The sequence below is a fragment of the Trachypithecus francoisi genome, unplaced genomic scaffold (genome assembly GCF_009764315.1).
Source record: "Trachypithecus francoisi isolate TF-2019V2 unplaced genomic scaffold, Tfra_2.0 Lachesis_group16, whole genome shotgun sequence".
Classification (NCBI taxonomy): domain Eukaryota; kingdom Metazoa; phylum Chordata; class Mammalia; order Primates; family Cercopithecidae; genus Trachypithecus; species Trachypithecus francoisi.
Genome location: NW_022681461.1, coordinates 14,361,649 through 14,379,146, shown reverse-complemented (window position 1 = coordinate 14,379,146; position 17,498 = coordinate 14,361,649). Strand labels below are relative to the sequence as shown.

The 17,498-nt window shown below is 40.4% G+C and overlaps 1 protein-coding gene across 2 annotated transcripts in view; it reads right to left on the bottom strand.

Annotated features, from left to right (window-relative positions):
* FRMD3 (FERM domain containing 3) overlaps positions 1–17,498 on the bottom strand; it is a 299,022-nt gene that overhangs the window by 68,853 nt on the left and 212,671 nt on the right. For both annotated transcript variants that reach the window (XM_033236977.1, XM_033236976.1), the window contains exon 6: positions 16,545–16,668. In XM_033236977.1, coding sequence (XP_033092868.1) covers positions 16,545–16,668 — 124 coding nt within the window. The remainder of the gene's footprint in view (positions 1–16,544; positions 16,669–17,498) is intronic.

Below are 17,498 nucleotides of genomic sequence, written 5' to 3'. Positions count from 1 at the left end.
TTAAGGGGGGTTGTTTTTTCTTGTTGAGCTGTTTAAGTTCCATGTAAATTCCAGATATTAGCCCTTTGTCAGACCCATCGTTTGCAAGTATTTTTTCCCATTCTGTAGGTTGTCTGTTTACTCTGTTATTTCTTTTGCTGTGCAGAAGCTTTTTAGTTTAATTATGTCCCATTTGCCCATTTTTGTTTTGTTGCATTTTAGTTTAATTAAGTCCCATTTGCCCGTTTTTGTTTTGTTACATTTTAGTTAGAGGAATTGGTTACAAATTATTTGGCCAATGTCCAGAAGAGTTTTTCCTAGGTTTTCTTCTAGGATTTTTATAGTTCAAGGTCTTATGTTTAGGTCTTTAATCCATCTTAATTTTTGTTTATGGAGAGATGTATTGCTCCAGTTTCACTCTTCTGCATGAAACTATCAAATTTCCCAGGACTATTTATTTACTTATTTATTTAGATAGAGTCTTGCTCTGTCACCCAGGCTGGGGTGCAGTGGCATGATCTTGGCTCACTGCAACCTCCGCCTCCCAGGTTCAAGGGATTCTCCTGCCTCAGCCTCCTGAGTAGCTGGGATTACAGGCATGTGCCACCAGGTCCAGCTAGTTTTTGTACTTTTAGTAGAGACGGGGTTTCACCATGTTGGCCATGCTGGTCTTGAACTCCTGACCTCAAGTGACCATGTGTTGTGGGAGCAACCCAGTGGGAGATGATTGAATCACGGGGGCAGGTCTTTCCCTTGCTGTTCTCGTGATAGTGAATGGGTTACACGAGATCTGACGGCTTTAAAAACGAGAGTTTCTCTGCACAAGCTCTCTCTTTGCCTGCTGCCACCTATGTAAGATGTGACTTGCTCCTCCTTGCCTTCCACCATAATTGTGAACCCTTCCAAGCAATGTAGAACTGTAAGTCCAATAAACTTCTTTCTTTTATAAATTGCCCAGTCTTGGATATGTCTTTATCAGCAGCATGAAAATTGACTAATACAGTGTACCAATACAATTTCTGCATATATATTTTGTATTCTGAAAATTTACTAAATTCATTTATCAAATCTAGGAATCTTTTGGTAGAGATTTTAGGGTTTTCTAGATAGAAACCACACCATCACCAAACAGGGATAATTTGACTTCCTTTTTTCCAACTTGGATGTCTTTTCTTTCTCTAGCCTCATTGCTCTAGCAAGGACCTCCAGTACTATGTTGAAAAAGAGTGATGAAAGTGGCCATCTTTGTCTTGTTCCAGTTCTTGGAGGGAATGCTTTGAACTTTATCCTGTTAAATGTGATGTTGGCTGTGGGTTTGTCATATATTGCCTTGATTATATTAAGGTATGTTCCTTCTATGTCTGGGTTGTTGAGAATTTTCTCATGAAGAGATGCTGAAGTTTATCAAACACTTTTTCTTCATCTATTGAGGTGATCATGTGGTTTTTGTCCTTAATTCTGTATGTGATGTATCACATTTATGGATTTATGTATGTTGAACCATCATTGCCTCCCTGGGATAAATCCCACCTGATCATGATGTATTTTCTTTTTATGTGTTGTTGGATCTGATTTGCTACTATTTTGTTGAAGATTTTTGCATTTATGTTCATCAGGGATATTTATCTGTAATTTTCTTTTTTGTTGTGTCCTTCTCTGTTTTGGGTATCAGAGTGATACTGGCCTTGCAGAATGAGTTAAGGAGAAGTCTCTCATCTTCTATTTTTTAGAACAGTTTCAGCAAGATTGGTATTAGTTCTTCCTTGCATGTTTTCTAGAATTCGGCTGTGAATCCATCTGGTCCTGGATGGATGTTGTTTTGTTCTTTTGTTGTTGTCATTGTTGTTGTTATTGTTGTTGAGAGATTTGTTTTTATGACTGATTCAGTCTCACTACTCATTATTGGCCAGTTCAGAAGTTTTATTTCTTCCTGGTTCAATCTTGTGAGGCTGAAATTTATTCATTTCCTCTAGTTTTTCTGGTTTGTGAGTATATAGCTGTTCATAACAGTCCCTGATGATCTTTTGTATTTCTGTGGTATCAGTTGTAATGTCTCCTTTTTCACTCCTGATTGAGTTATTTGGATCTTCTCCTTTTCTTGGTTAGTCTAGATAATGGTTTATCAATTTTGTTTATCTTTTTTCAAAAACAAAAGAACCAACTTTTTGTTTGGTTGATCTTTTGTAATTTTTTGTCTCCATTTCATTCTTCTCTGATCTTTGTTATTTCTTTTCTTCTGCTAAGTGTGTGTTTTGTTTGTTCTTGTTTTTCTAGTTACTTCAGGGACGATGTTAGGTTAGTGATCTTTCTACTTTTTTGATGTAGGTGTTTAATGCTATAAATTTCCCTCTTAGCAATGCTTTGGCTGTATTCCACAGGTTTTGTTATATTGTGTTTTCATTTTCATTAATTTCAAAAAATTTTTTAAATGTGTCTCAATTTCCTTATTGATCCAGTGATCATTCAGGAGTATGCTGTTTAATTTCCATGTATTTGTATAGTTTCAAGCATTCCTCTTGGTACGGATTTCTAGCTTTATTCTGCTGTGGTCTGGGAAGACATTTAATACAATTTCAATTTTTAAAAAATTTGTTAAGACATTTTCTGTGGACTACTATATGGTCTATCTTGGAGATTTTTCCATGTACTGATGAAAAGAATGTATTTCCTGTAGCTATTGGGTAGAATGTTCTGTAAATGTCTAAGTCTACAGGGTCTAAAGTCCAACTTCAGTTCAATGTTTCTTTGTTAATATTCTGTCTTGATGATCTGTCTAGTACTGTGAGTGGGGTGTTGACCTTCCCACTATTATTGTATTTCTGTCTGTCTCTTTCTTTAGGTCTAGTAATATTTGTTTTTTGAATGGGTGTGCACTGATTTGGGGAGCATATATATCTAGAATTGTTATATCCTCTTGAGTTTCGGTCCACTTGAGTCTTTATCTCACAGCAGCCCCTAGCAGGGCAGTGGGTATTGTCCTGGGTATGCAAAAGAGAGCCTTGTCCCTCCTCAAGTGGACAGTGGTTGCAGCCATGACAACTTGAACTCGGCTCACGGTGGAGTGCAGCCCAGAGTTAAACTCTCTACATGACACCTAAGACTTATGATCAGGGACAGCAGAGCCCTTCCCAGGCAGGAAGTATGGACAAGAAGCTGTGGAGAGTGTGGTCCACTCACATCTCAGCCTCACAGCAGGGCGGTAGGTATTGTCCTATATATGAGAGGACAGCCTGGCTTCCCTATCCCTCCTTGGCCAGGTGGCAACTGCAACCACATCAACCCAAACAGTCCAAAGTCAAATGGCAGTCCGTCATTAAACTCTCAAAATGGTGCCTTGGGCCTGGGAACAGAGAGGGTGGGATCTCTCCCAGGCAAGCAGTGTGGACAAGAAGCTGTGGAGAGTGCAGTCCACTCACATCTCAGTCTCAACAGCACCTCACAACAAGGCAGTAGGGATGCTCCTAAGGGTGTGTAGGAGCATCTGTTCTCCTCTATCCTCCTTGCAGCAGCTCAGTAGCAGCAACAATGTCTGTAGCTCTCCAGTATCTAGGCTCTCAAAATGTTTCCCAGCTGAGGCCACTGTAGGCTCAGATGCCTGTGGGATCCCATGTGGGTTCTCTTTCTGGAGGAATGTCTCTGTGCAATCCTTAGGCAGTTCCACATGTCAGGCCCAAGGCCCTAATGGGTCAAGAGTTTCTCCCATAGCCAAGATCATAAAAGCTGATCCCTGGAGGTTTCTTTCTTACTGTTTCCCCATGCCCAGGAACCTCTCCTGACTATTAGTCAGTTCCCGGCTGGGCAAGCTGCCTCGAACCCTCTCGTTACTTCTAGTGCTTCCCATCTCCTCTCTGGTGAATCCCAGAAGTCTCTCCTAGACTATCTGTTTGAAATATATCTACTTATTATTCTGGTTCCTCTCTGTGAAGGAGGCACATACTCCTATATCTAGTCAGCTATGTTCTATGCTATTAGAAAATGCAAATTAAAACTACGAGAAACCACTAACATCTCCATCTGGTAGCTACAATTAAAAAGACTAACAAAAGCAAGCACTGGTAAGAATGTACAGCACAAGAAACCCTCATATACTTCTAGTGGAAATTTCGTAGAACTAATCTGGAAAACTCTTTAGCATTATCTACTAAAGTTGAACATGTTTACCCTATAATACAGCAATTCCACTCATAGTTGTATATGCAACAGAAATTAGTGCATGTTGCACCAAGAAATACATAGAATTTTCATAGTAGTGTTATTTGTAATAGCAAAAACTAGAAAACAACTCAAATGTCTATCAACAGTAAAATGAATAGGCAATGGAATACTATACAGGCATGAAAATTGCTGACTTAAAGCTGCACACTACGAGATGAATGAATATCACAAAAATAACATTGAATAAAAGCAGCCAAATGCTACAGTTCAAATATTTGCCCCCTCCAAAACTCATGTTGAAACTTAATCCCCAAAGTCACAGTATTAAGAGGTGAGGCTTTTAACTTTGCCTTCATGAATAGATTCAGTTTGCCATGCTCATGCCCTCTTCATGTGCTGCCTTGCACCACTTCAGGACTCTGCAGAGAGTTCCCAACAGCATGAAGGCCATCATCAGATGCAGTCCCTAGACCTTAAACTTCCAAGCCTCCAGAACTGTAAAAAATAAATTTGTTTTCTTTATAAATTACCTAGCCTCTGGTATTCAGTCATAGCAAGACAAAACAGACTAAAATACCATATATAAATGGATATACACTGTATGATTCTATTTCTATGGCTTTCAAAAATGAGCAAAACAAAACTAATGTGTTAAAAGTCACTGGAAACCCTGGGAACTCTCATCTACTTGTTGGTGTGAACATAAAGTAGAGCAACCAAACTGCCATTTCCTAGAAAAGTTAAAGTGCAAACTCTGGCAAGTTCTAACTTAGGTTTGTACTTACACTAGGGAGTCCTGTACATGCACCTTAGGAGAATTATTCAATAAACCCTAGTAACTCTGTCTGCAATAGCAAAAACCTGGAAGCAACCCAAATGTTCATCAACAGGAGAATGGATACATAAAACATGGGAGGTTCAGATGATAGAAAAGTAATTATACAGAAGTGAAAATAAAGACATATGGCTGTATGTATCAATGTGGAAGAATCTCATAAATATAATGTTCATAGGGAAAAAAAATGAGACATGAGAATACAGTGTGAGTCCATTTATATGAAAGTGAAAATAGGCAAAACTGAAGTAATACAGCATTCACTGATACATATGTATAAAGTAAATTTATAAAAGCAAAACAAGAGAATAAGCAACCTAAAATTCAGAAGAGTGTACCTATGGGAGGAGAGAGGGAGGTGGTCTGGGAGGGGCACATAGGAGACTTCAGAACAGCTGGTGATGTTCTCATTCACAAACAATGCCAGGGGATCATGGATGTTTTTTCAATTATTCTTTAAATCATACAAATATTGTATACACTCTGCAAATGCTCTTTTACAGATTAGACATTTTGTAATGATGAAAAGACATACAATTTCTGCTTTTTTAATAAAGAAATCATTGGATGAAATATTATGCAGTCCAAAAGGACCCCCAGACTAAAGGGTATTGATCAGGAGGATAACAGATACATATGCAGATCTATCTTGTACTAAAGTCTGCAATTGCAAGCAGCATAACATTTTTTATATTGACAAGCATATACATATTTTTACTTATCATTCAGAAAGTTAGAATCTTTATCTTCATTTTGTGGATGAGAGTTCTGATATCCAAAGAGAAAAATAACTTGCTCAAGGTTATTGCTCATAGTCAATTTGCATTTGCATCCTGCATTTGCCCTCACTAGCCATGTATGGGCAAATACAGGATGCAAATGCAAGTTGACCTGGTTCTAAAGTCAGCGCTCGTGTCAACATCGTCACCATCACCAATATCTTATGGTCAAGAGCCATCTGCCTGCTCTCCTGCATGCCATGGCATAAAATGACATGATTCCTATCCACCTCTTATGTTTTAAAAAAGCAAGGCAAATGGAACTAGAGGCCATTAATAACACAGAAATAGAAAGTCAAATACTACATCTTCTCATTGGTAACTGGAAGCTAAATAATGTGTCACATGGACATGGAGTGTGAAATAATAGACACTGGAGACTCAGAGGGTGAGAGAGTGGGAGGGAGTGAGGGATGAGACATTACTTCATGGGTACAATGTACACTATTCCAGTGATGGTTACACAAAAAGCCCACACTTCACCACTATGCAATATATCTATGTAACAAAATGGCACTTATACTCGCTATATCTATTTTTAAATTTATTTATTTATTTAATTCGTTTATTTGAGACAGGGTCTCACCCCATCGCCTAGGAGTGCAATGATGTGCTCTCAGCTCACTGCAGACTCCACCCCCCGGACTCAAGTGATCCTCCCACCTCAGCCTCCTATAGCTAGGACTACAAGAGCATGCCACCATATCTGTCTAATTTTTTATTTTTTGTAGAGATGGGATTTCACCATGTTGCCCAAGCTGGTCTGGAACCCTTGGGCTCAAGTGATCCCCCCACCTCAGCCTCCCAAAGTGCCAAGATTACAGGGGTGAGCCACTGCAACCTACCTAAAAAATTCGTTTAAATTGCAACTTTTTCAAATTCTAAACATTGCAACTTATCAATGATAAGGCAATTCATTCCAGGTGACTGATACTCAGATCTGATTAGAGAATAGTGATATCTCCATTTTGACCTGAAACTAAAACCTCCAGGTCAAATCTGGACTGTCTGCCACCTGATTTTGTACAGCCCTCAAACTAAGAATGGGTTTTACATTCTTACACAGTTTCAATAAATCAAAAGAATAATATTTCGTGACGCATGACAATTACACGACATTCAAATTTCAGTGTCCATAAATAAAGTTTTATTGGAACATCGCCACACCCACTTATCTGCATGTTGTCTATACATGTTGTCATGTTGCAACAGTAGTAGTTGTAATGAAGACTATATGTTCTACAAAGCCTAAAATATTTGCTAGTTGACCCAGTATAGAAAACGGTTTTCTGAACCCTGATCTGTCCAGTACACAGGAACATGAAACCACAGAAAGCCATGTCTATTTGATGCTAAAAAATGAAGGTGTTTCTGTAAAAAGAGTACCTACCTCCAAGAATTGTTGCAAAGATTAAGCCGGTAACAGATGTGAACCAGTCAGACTAGCGCCTAGCACATAGTATGTTCTGTCCTTGCCCTCAGACTACCATGTGTTCCCTTGCTAGCCCTACATATGGCTGAAGTCAGAAATACTGTGCTGAGGGGAATGTCAAGCAGGATGCTGAGATATTTACCACAAAGCAAAGGCCCATCTTTAAAATAATTCTCAAGTCAGCATCATTTGCTTTGGGTTTAACCTCAGATCTCTACTGGCTAAGCATTTAAAAGACTTAATTGAAAAAGTCATACACAGGGAAAGGCTAACTACAAATGCTCAGAGAAGGCAAAAAGATCAAAACCAAAGGAGAAAAGGCAGGGACCCTGATAGGACTGGAGACCCCTGAGGCCCAGACTCACCAAGAAAGAAACCATTTAATGATCCATTTTTTGGGGGGAAGATACTAAGATCAATCAAATAGAAAGGTTGGGGTTTTTTCCTTGAACCTCCCACTGGGCATCTGTTTCTGGCAAAAACTCTGATAATGGAAAATAATGATTTTCTATCCTTCAAATATTGCACCAGGAAATGTTCCACTCAGATTAATAGTGTCTCTAATGAGATATTTAAAGGTAAAGACCAGTGATTAGTTGAATTCTTTTCAAAGAGCTAACAATTCTCCAAAGATAGGCTTTTCTAATATATTAGATGAGGTCAAGTAATTGTGTATTTAGCTGGATGTCTCCCTTCTGCCAGTTTTGAGTGCTTTTACACAAAAAGGAACAATCCCTCTTTTATTGATCCTCCTTTAGCATACCATTACATAGAGTACAAAACCAGACAGCACCCCAGGAATAAATGCCAATTATTCGTGGACATTAATTGTGGAATACGATGTAGATCTTGCCAGAAATGAGCTGGACTGCTTGGAACACAGTTGGCAGGGAAGGGGGTGCTTCTGACTCCCTCTGACCCATCTGAGCCTAGGAGCTCTAGAATTAAAGTCATGGGCAGAAGACCAACGTAATGGTGTAGAAGATCAATATAACGGTCTTCTACTTCTGAAAAACAGAATTCTCAACTTGGTTTAGATTACATTTTGCTGCAACTTGGTTGCAACTTTACTTAGATTTAGCTGTGTCGGAATAAAAGATTTTCCACACCACTGGCTTCAAATGTTTGGGAGTGTTCTCAAGACTTGCCCTTCAGCAGGGCTTGGGACTTTAGCGCTCAGAGACTGCAGGGAGCTCTCTATGTTTTAGAGCATTCCTGTGGAATGTGGACTGGAGAGAGAGTCCTCTGCTCTTCAGTCTCATCCCTGGCTCTCTGGACTTTAGAAGACCTTTCTCCTCTCTGTCATCCTGTCTCCTGCCATCAGCAAGGGCTTCCCCAACCGGGGCTGAAGGTCTGGGGTGCCTCTGGGGGATTTCACTCAGCTCTTGTGCTGGTTAAAGGTTTGCCTAGTTGCCCTTAGCCCTGATCTAGGGTGTAATCCTCCTCTTCCTGTCACTCCACCGGAAGTGAAAGCAGCTATGGGTCTCCACTCTCCTAAGAAGGACATTTTGGATTTTAATACATTTAGGTCTATTTGCATCTTCAGCTCTCAGATGGGTTCAAAAAACATGATTCTGTAATTCAGCCAGCTTGTTGGTGTTATTTTGATGTTAGGAGAGATCAATATCTCATGCCTTTCTACATCCTAAATAGAAAGGAAATGAGAGTTCCTAGTCTGTCATTTCCAATCTTTTACTTAAAGAGGGACATTATCTCTTGCAAATCCTTTAGGAGTCATCTTTATGCAGAGCATTAGATAAAATGCTGCAAATTTGGATAGCTGCCACGCTAAGAAGGAGACAGTGGTAACACCCTGGGGCCATGCAGGGACAAGGCCTACAGGAGAGCAGCAGCTTAGAAACATATTAGCGCATAATGTACGGAAACTCAGATTTCAGGTCAAGTTCTATTGCTTCATAATTGTGTAGCCTTGGATAAGTTAATTTCTCAGAACTCTGTTTCCTTATCTGTTAAAAAACAAAAAATGGTGACTGCAAACTCAATGGAAGGAGAAGGTAAATTGGCAGAGCAGGGATGGTGGCAATTCAGAGACAAAGGATTCTTTTAAAGAGGCACTGCTGCTGAGTGTTACCACACAAAAGTTAGGGAGCCATGTGACCAAAACCCCAGTCACAACTAAAGCCAGAACTTTATGGCAACTGGTTCCATTTTTTAGAGCTATTATTTGGCTCAAACTACATACATCTGGGTCACAGTGTAGTCCAAGGACTGTCATTTTATAACTCCTGCTTTGGACTCCAAAGATCCCTTAAGAATAGAAGTTGGCTGTCAAATTTCTTTGCTGTTGGCTAGTGACCTCTTGATAGTCGAAGGCGCTAAATCGTAGTCAAAACTGTCTTTGATTAATAAAAATTAAGAGGCAAATTAATTGTTGCTTCATGAATTATTTTGTAGATAAAATCTTTCAAACCATGAGGTCATGGGGGAGTGTGGATGATGAAGGAGAGCCCAGCTTGGGGATGAAATGGCTGAAAATCTGGGCTAGGCCATCCCACACTACTACAGTGCCCCACAAAAAGCCACCCTTCAATAAATATTTGTTGTATGAATGGATGGATGGAAAGATGCATGGAAGTATGGATGAAACACAAATGGATAGAAGGATGGATAAATATCCTCTGGATAAATACACTGCTATAGTCTCATTGAAAGTTCCAAGAATCTTTAGCTCTACATGTAAGTTAGAATCACATGTGAAATACAATCAGAGAATGTATTAAGTAATGTCTGATGCCCACTTTCAATAATATAACCCCTCTCTTCTTCTTCACGGCCACATTGCACTTTGGTAACATTGCTTTTCCCCCCTTAAGGTCATGGTGGTTAGATTTCACCTGTATAAAAAACATTAATGGCTTGGATGTGCACATCACTTGCCCCAGCCCATCCCTCCCTAGAAATGTCCTTTACTCCAGGCCACAAAATGCAAGGACTTCATTTTTACAGTGAACGCATTTGATCCCAAATCATCCCATCTTCCCCCTTCCTAAGAAAGGTGCTATATCAAATAGCAACAAAAATGCAAATTTATTGGATAATCTACCAGGGAGAGAGATTCTATGAGTTTGGAAGGGACTTGGGAAGGGAAATGATACAGGGACAGAGAGCAATGACAAAGAGAAAATGCACTTTAAGAAAGATTGGGGTTGTAAAATAACTAGACATGTATTTCTTGTCTTCTTTTTACACAATAAACACACTTCTCAAAACTGACAAAAACATTTCTTAAGAGGGCCCTTGTGATCTATTCATCAGAAGCAAAGGTAGAGGATATTTTTCATGTCAGGGTATTTATTTCTAGAAAGCTAGATGCTTTTAAAATGATAACTCCATTTTTTAAAACTATAGCCATGGCTCATGATTTACAGAGAATATAACCTTTAAGAAATAGAGAGAATTACTCTGTTTAAAAAACACACTGTGTCATTCTTGCTTCCAGCACAAACCTCACTGCCCTGGATCATTATAGCGTGGCTAGTTGGATGATTTTCCTGCTCTTTAGGGGCAAGGAATATACTTCATCAAAACTGCCTTACTGCCAATTGAGCCTTTTGAATATTTAAAAGCTGATGGCCTATGACTGAAGTTAATGCAAATGTCTCTGTCTCTAATGACAAACCTGATGAACTGGTGATGAGAGGAAGAAAAGACTAGCTGAGCAGAAACTCTAGGAAATACCTCCAGCAAAGCCTATCAGGGTTCTTTATGGTAAAAGCAATCTTATTCTTGATCTTCATCCCCCTCTGAGCACCCTCAGGACTAACTGAATGGGTATTTCCTCTTACCCCAGGTGGCTTTGATTAAAGCTGTGGAAAACAGAAACCAAGAGGGACAAAAAGAATAGAGGACCAGCCAAGCATGGTGGCTCACGCCTGTACTCCCAGCACTTTGGGAGGCAGACGCTGGCGGATCACCTGAGGTTGGGAGTTCGAGACCAGCCTGACCAACATTGAGAAACCCCGTCTGTACTAAAAATACAAAATTAGCCTGGCATGGTGGCGCATGCCTGAAGTCCCAGCTACTCCGGAGGCTGAGCCAGGAGAATTGCTTGAACCCAGGAGGTGGAGGTTGCAGCGAACCAAGATTCATTGCACTCCAGCCCTGGCAACAAGAGCGAAACTCCGTCTCAAAAAACAAACAAACAAACAAAAAGAAACACAGGACCATCAAGTCCTCAGGGGTTGCAGCAATGGCTTCCTCCAGCCACCAGAGGGCTCTAGAGGGAGGAATAACCTATTTCTAAAGCAGTCCCAGGTAAGACCTCATCTCTGCACACCAAGCTTAAAGTCTGAAAATTACAAGACATTATTTTTCACATATAGTTTTACAAACAACTATGGCTCCTGATAACTTAAAATTTTCTATAGAGGCAGGACAGTGAAGTAGAAATTTATTCCATACCTGCTCTGCCATGTGTTCAGAACAGGAGTCAGCAAGCTAGGACCCATAGGCCAAATGTAGCCTGCCACCTGTGTTATCAATAAAGTTTTATTGAATCATGGCCCACTCATTTATGAAATGTCTATATCTGCTTTTGCTCTACCAAAACAGAGCTGAGTCACTGCACTAGAGACCATACGACCCAGAAAGTCAAAAATATTGAACTAGCCCTTACCTAGAAGAATCATTCAGCTCAGTGGTTTATGTAAGTGACACATCTCCATATCATCTAGTTCACATGATATTAAAAGGCCCAAAGATGCCTCTGTAAAAATCTTTCTAAATGAAACTCTATTAGCTACACATCTATTAGAATGACCAAAATCCAGAACACTAACAACACCAAATGTTGGCAAGGATGTGGAGCCACAGGAACTCTCATTCACTGCTGGTGGGTATGCAAAATGCTGCAGCCACTTTGGAAAACAGTGTAGTGGTGGTTTCTTATAAAACTAAACATACTCTTACCATATGATAGAGCAATCATGGTGTTTGGTATTTACCCAAATGAGCTGAAAATTTATGTCTACACAAAAACCTACACACAGTTATTTATAGCAGCCTTATTCACAATTGCTCAAACTTGGAAGCAACCAAGATGTCTTTCGGCAGGTGAATGGATAAACTATGATACATACAGACAATGGAATATTATTTTGTGCCAAAAGGAAATGAGCTCTCAAACCAAGAAAAGACTTGGAGGAAACTTCAATGCATATTACTGAGTGAAAGAAGCCAACCTGAAAAGGCTGCACATTGTATGATTCCAACTGTGACATTCCGGGTAAGGCAAAAACTATAGAGACACTAAAAAGATCAGTGGTTGCCAGGGGTTAGGGGAGAAGAAGGGATGACTTTTAGGACAGGGAAACTACTCTGTATAATACTATAATGCTATTGGTGTTGCAATGGAATGATACTATACATTCATCAAACCCACAGAGTGTACACCAAGAGTGAACTCTAACGTAAACTATCAACTATGGGTGATTATAATGTAACACTGCAGGCTCATCAGTTGTAATATATGTACCACTCTAGGAGGGATATTGATAATGAGGAAGGCTATGCATGTGTGGGACAGGGGTATAGAGGAAATCTCTGTGCCTTCCTTTCAATTTTGCTGTAAACCTAAACATCTCTTTTAAAAAATAAAGTCTATTAAAAAAAGAAAAACAACTCTATTAGTCAATGAGGTTGTGAGGGCCATTAAGGGCTGTATGCCCCCTGTTTCCAGCTCCTATTACCTTCTGAACACCATAGAACTGTATTTCCTTGATCCTGGGTAAGATCCTGGGACAGGTCCTGATCAGAGAGTTGTAAGTGGAAGTGATAAGAATCACTTCCGAAATGAAGCATGACCTTCCACCAGAGCTCTTTTCCTTGTGGCTCAACATCTGGCAAATCCAAGCTTTTGACTTCCCTGAGTGACAGTGGTGGGCAGAGCTCCCCAGCTGGCCTCTGGTGGGCACAGAACAGAGTAAAGAAGAAGCCTTTCTTACTCTAAGCCACTGAGCATTGGGGGTTTGTTTCCTCAGAATAATCTAACTGATCTTGACCTATATAGAGATGATCAATAACGAGAATATGCAACTGTATTTGCAAAACTGTGACTTCTACCTACCTTACCTCCTCCAGTACAGTGAAGGATTCAGAAGAAGAAACATTGATCCAAGCATGAACTTTTACCTTCAGTCATCAATTTAATTTAGTTCATGAAAATTCTTCTTAACATCTTGGTCTTCTTAAAACTCCAAGGAAAAGTATCTCTCTCTCTCTCTCTCTCTCTTTCTCTCTCTCTCTCTCTCTCTCCCCCCCCCCCCATCTCCCAAAGAACTCTATTATTCATGCCTATCTATCAGGCCATCTTGGTCCCACCTTCAAACAGTGTGTAGCCTCCCACAGAGGAAATTTCTTCTTTCTCTCTTATTAATTTTCTGCCAAGAATGGAAGCTTTTGTTCCTTTCTCAGAGATCATAGGAGCAGAATAATCCTAATCAATTTACTCCCTCCTAGGGTAAAGATGTTGATCTCACTGTAAATTATCATTTCTGCTAATATTTGAGCACCTATTGTGTTTTATTTCTCAGCTGATTCAGAAAGCAGGCAGGAAGAAGGAGGTTATTTATTGGGTCCCTCAAACCCCAAAAAAGGCCAGCTGGAATCCTCTCAGGACATCTTCAGAACAGCAGTTCGATGGCCACACACTATCCCTAGCTATGTGGGAGGGTCACGGGTGTTGTGGTGACACTGGAGAGCAGGATGGCCAAGTCTTGGTGCAGCCAAGCACAGGTCTCCTCCATCCATGACTCCTTCCTGGCATGGTCAAGTTTGCAGAGTAATCCAAGGCCCAATTCCTCACACAAGACAGATAACACTTTCTTGACCTGTGTGTGAAGGGGTGGTGGCACCCCCAGAGCACCTTCAGTCCCTGTAGCAGGTTTCCCATCAGACGCAAGAAAGCTCCTCTCCCTCTTCACTGTCAGCCTCTTCTGCTCTTCTTGTCTTACCCTCCAAACCAAAAGTATCTCTCTGCTGCACTGATGCTGAATGACATGCAGGACTACTTAGAGACAATGAGCAAAAATATACAGGGAAATACCTCCTGAAGCTGTCCTTGCAATGCGATATGATTCCTGACAGGTTCATCCTTCAGGCATACAACTCTGACCTCTTCACAAAGGCTTAATGGATGTTACAAATGTGCAGGACCACATGTGCCATAGAACAGCAGCTTTGATCAAACCACAGAACTTACTTCCAAGATTTATAAAGTGTGACAGACTGAAGACCCCCTGTCTTCCCTGAGTGCATGATGGCTACTTCCAGGGATCTCCACAAGCCCAGTTGCTGGCCCAGGGTCCAAGCTACAGCTTTCTGAATGTTAATAGAACAACCTGGAATCTTCTTTGATTCACTCATTTTCTCATGAAATTGTGGGTCACCAAGTCTGGCTGCAACGCCTCTCATGACTCTCTTCTTTCCATTTCCTTTACACCTATTCTTTTTCAGGTCCTTCACATTACTTGTCTGAACACCAGAAATTACTAGTCGGCCCTTCTGCCCTGGTTCTCCATCCTCAAGCACTGTTGACATGGTGATCACCGTGAAACATCTACCCGACTACCTGATTCCCTTGCAATGCTCAACAAAGGGAGAAGAGCATGGGCATACCTTGAACCAGGTAACCCAAGGTTCAAGTCCTGACTCCACTATTTACTCAGCACAAGTCCTTTAACCACTTCAGCTTGTACTTTCCTCATCCCACGCTAGAAAGAACAATAGCGTCCATCTAATAGAGTTTGGGAGAACTGAGTGGGATAATGCACTTAAAGCTCTTAGCACAATGTTTTGGCATCTAGTAAGTAAATGCTCAATAAATGTGTATTATTATCCTATGTTCTAAGCATTAGAGACCCTGCAAATTCAGGGCATAGAAAACCTTTCCATTCCATCTCCTATCAGTTCAAACAGTGGCTGCAACTCCTTCATCCAGGGATTCTCACCCTGTACTCCCCAGAACACTGCTCTGCCACAAACCCCTCCACAAAAATATCGGAACTTTATTTCTACCTCTAGTACATTTGTCTCCAAAATAGCAAAAGAGTGGTGAGAATTTCATGTATCTTCAACAAGGCTTTAGGAGACAATACTCTAAAATTACCCACATAGATGGCATGTTGCTTTCTGAAAGAGGTACAATGTTTTGATGTCTAATCATCTTTATCTCTAAGACTAAGCGTCATATTTTCCCAGCTGAAGTAAGCTGCCACCTTGAATGCCCTCACGTATACGCTTCCCAGACTCACCAGTAGGGGGCGCGCCTGCATAAAGGAGGGAGCTTGAACAATTTCCTCACACGGAAACGGTTGTCTGTTCCAGAATGCATAATCCAGTGATGCAATTTTCTTTATACTTACCAGAGGCCCAGAACATGGAAGCATCTCAGTTCTTGCAGTTTTTCACCAACACTTGTCATAACACTGCCCATGCTTGCTATTACCAAAATGATTTTTTTTCCTGTAGGTTGCACAGTATCTAAATTCTAGTTACAGACTAGACTACTTGAGTTACCTGAATTCCAAGTTGGCAATGATCCCTACACACACTTCATTTTATTCCCAGCAGCCCATGGAGAGTGTAAGCATCACAGAGTGCATAAAGGCTCAGACTCTAGACTAAGGCTGCCGGAATTCAAATCCCAGCTCGATACTTACTAGTTGTGTGACCTTGGGTAAGTTGTTTAACCTCTCTGGGCCTCAGTTCCCTCATGTGTAATATGGGAATAACCAATAACCTATCTCCTAGGTTACTGTGAAGATTAAACGAGTTAAAATGTGCAAAGTGCTTAGAACGGTGTTGGGAACATGGTGAATGCTGTATGCAATTTTGCTACTCCTACCACTGCTACTGTGCGGCTATCATTGAAGCATCGCAGGTGAGAAAAAGAGGATCAGACACTAAATCGGTCATCTTGAGAGCAGCTCAGCAAAGGGAATCTTGCCAATGGGTTCTACTCTACTTGGAGTCAATGCTTCCAGCTATGGCCACAGGTGGGAAAAAGACAATACAAAATTCAAATCAGAAAGGTTTACTTATTTACCTTAGATTCCACTTTCAGAAGCTCAGGGTAATTAGAAATCCATATATGTAAGAAAACATATGGCTCTAATAACTACTGATGGTTCACAAATAGCCACTCATGGGACTCCACACTGTTGAGATTGTTATTGACGGAGGACACCAGGGTGTCCTTGACAGTGTCCAGAAAAATTGCGCTGCCATCCAAAACGGCCTACCCATACATTATATATATTCCTCCTTCACAATGTGATTTCCACATTCCCTGCAGTAAGAATATTTTCTCACCTTTATCATTTTCACAAATGTCTACCTAGATTACCTGAGTTCGTTTTTATGAATTTCCACTATTTTTCTTTCCAGCTTCTGCGACTGCTTGGGGAAAATCTCAAACTCACTGATGTAATTCTCAGGATGCTCATCAGGATCGTAATCACCAAGCTCAGCTGTAATGAGTGAAAAAATAAAGAGAAAGAGAAAGATTAAAAACAATAACATGAGCAGGGTGCATATGGAATGCCTCCTGCCATCCAAAAGAAGAGGCTGGAATAAGCTCACCCAAAAATATGTATCTGTACCCAGAAAAAGTCTGAGTGTCTAGAGGGTCATATTCCAGTTCAGATCGAGCTGTGTGAGCTTGGGATCTTGAGAATCTTCTCTGGGTCTCACCTTCTTTATCAGTATAATAAAGGATTTAAATCACTGTTTTTCAGTGAGGACACCATTGGCATTTTGGGGGCTAAATAATTTTATTATTTCAGATTTTCCAAGGAACTGTAGGACATTTAGTACCTCTACCTTCCAGGTACTAGAAGTTAGCAGCATACCCAGGCACTGTGACCATCAAAGCTGCTCTCTCCCAGAAGTTAGTCAAAGAATACAGGATTTCAGTTAGGTAGAAGGAATACATTCAAGAGAGCATTGTACAACATGGAGACTATAGTTAGAAACAACATCCTGTATACTTAAAAAGCCCTGAGAGGGTAGCTTTTAATTGTTCTCAACACAGAAACAAATGATAAGTATATGAGGTAATGCATATGTAAAGCTCAGTTTAGCCATTCCACAATGCATACATATTTCAAAACATCAGGTTGTATACCATAAATATATATAATGTTTGATTTAAAATGTTTTAAATTTTTAAAAAATTTAATGCCCCTGCCCCAGTATTTCCAATTGCTCCCCAAGATAGGAGGTGGTACCACCTCTGGATGGAAACCAGTGGACATTCGTTGGGGTTCCATTCACAGCTAATATCCTCTGCATCCAGGAA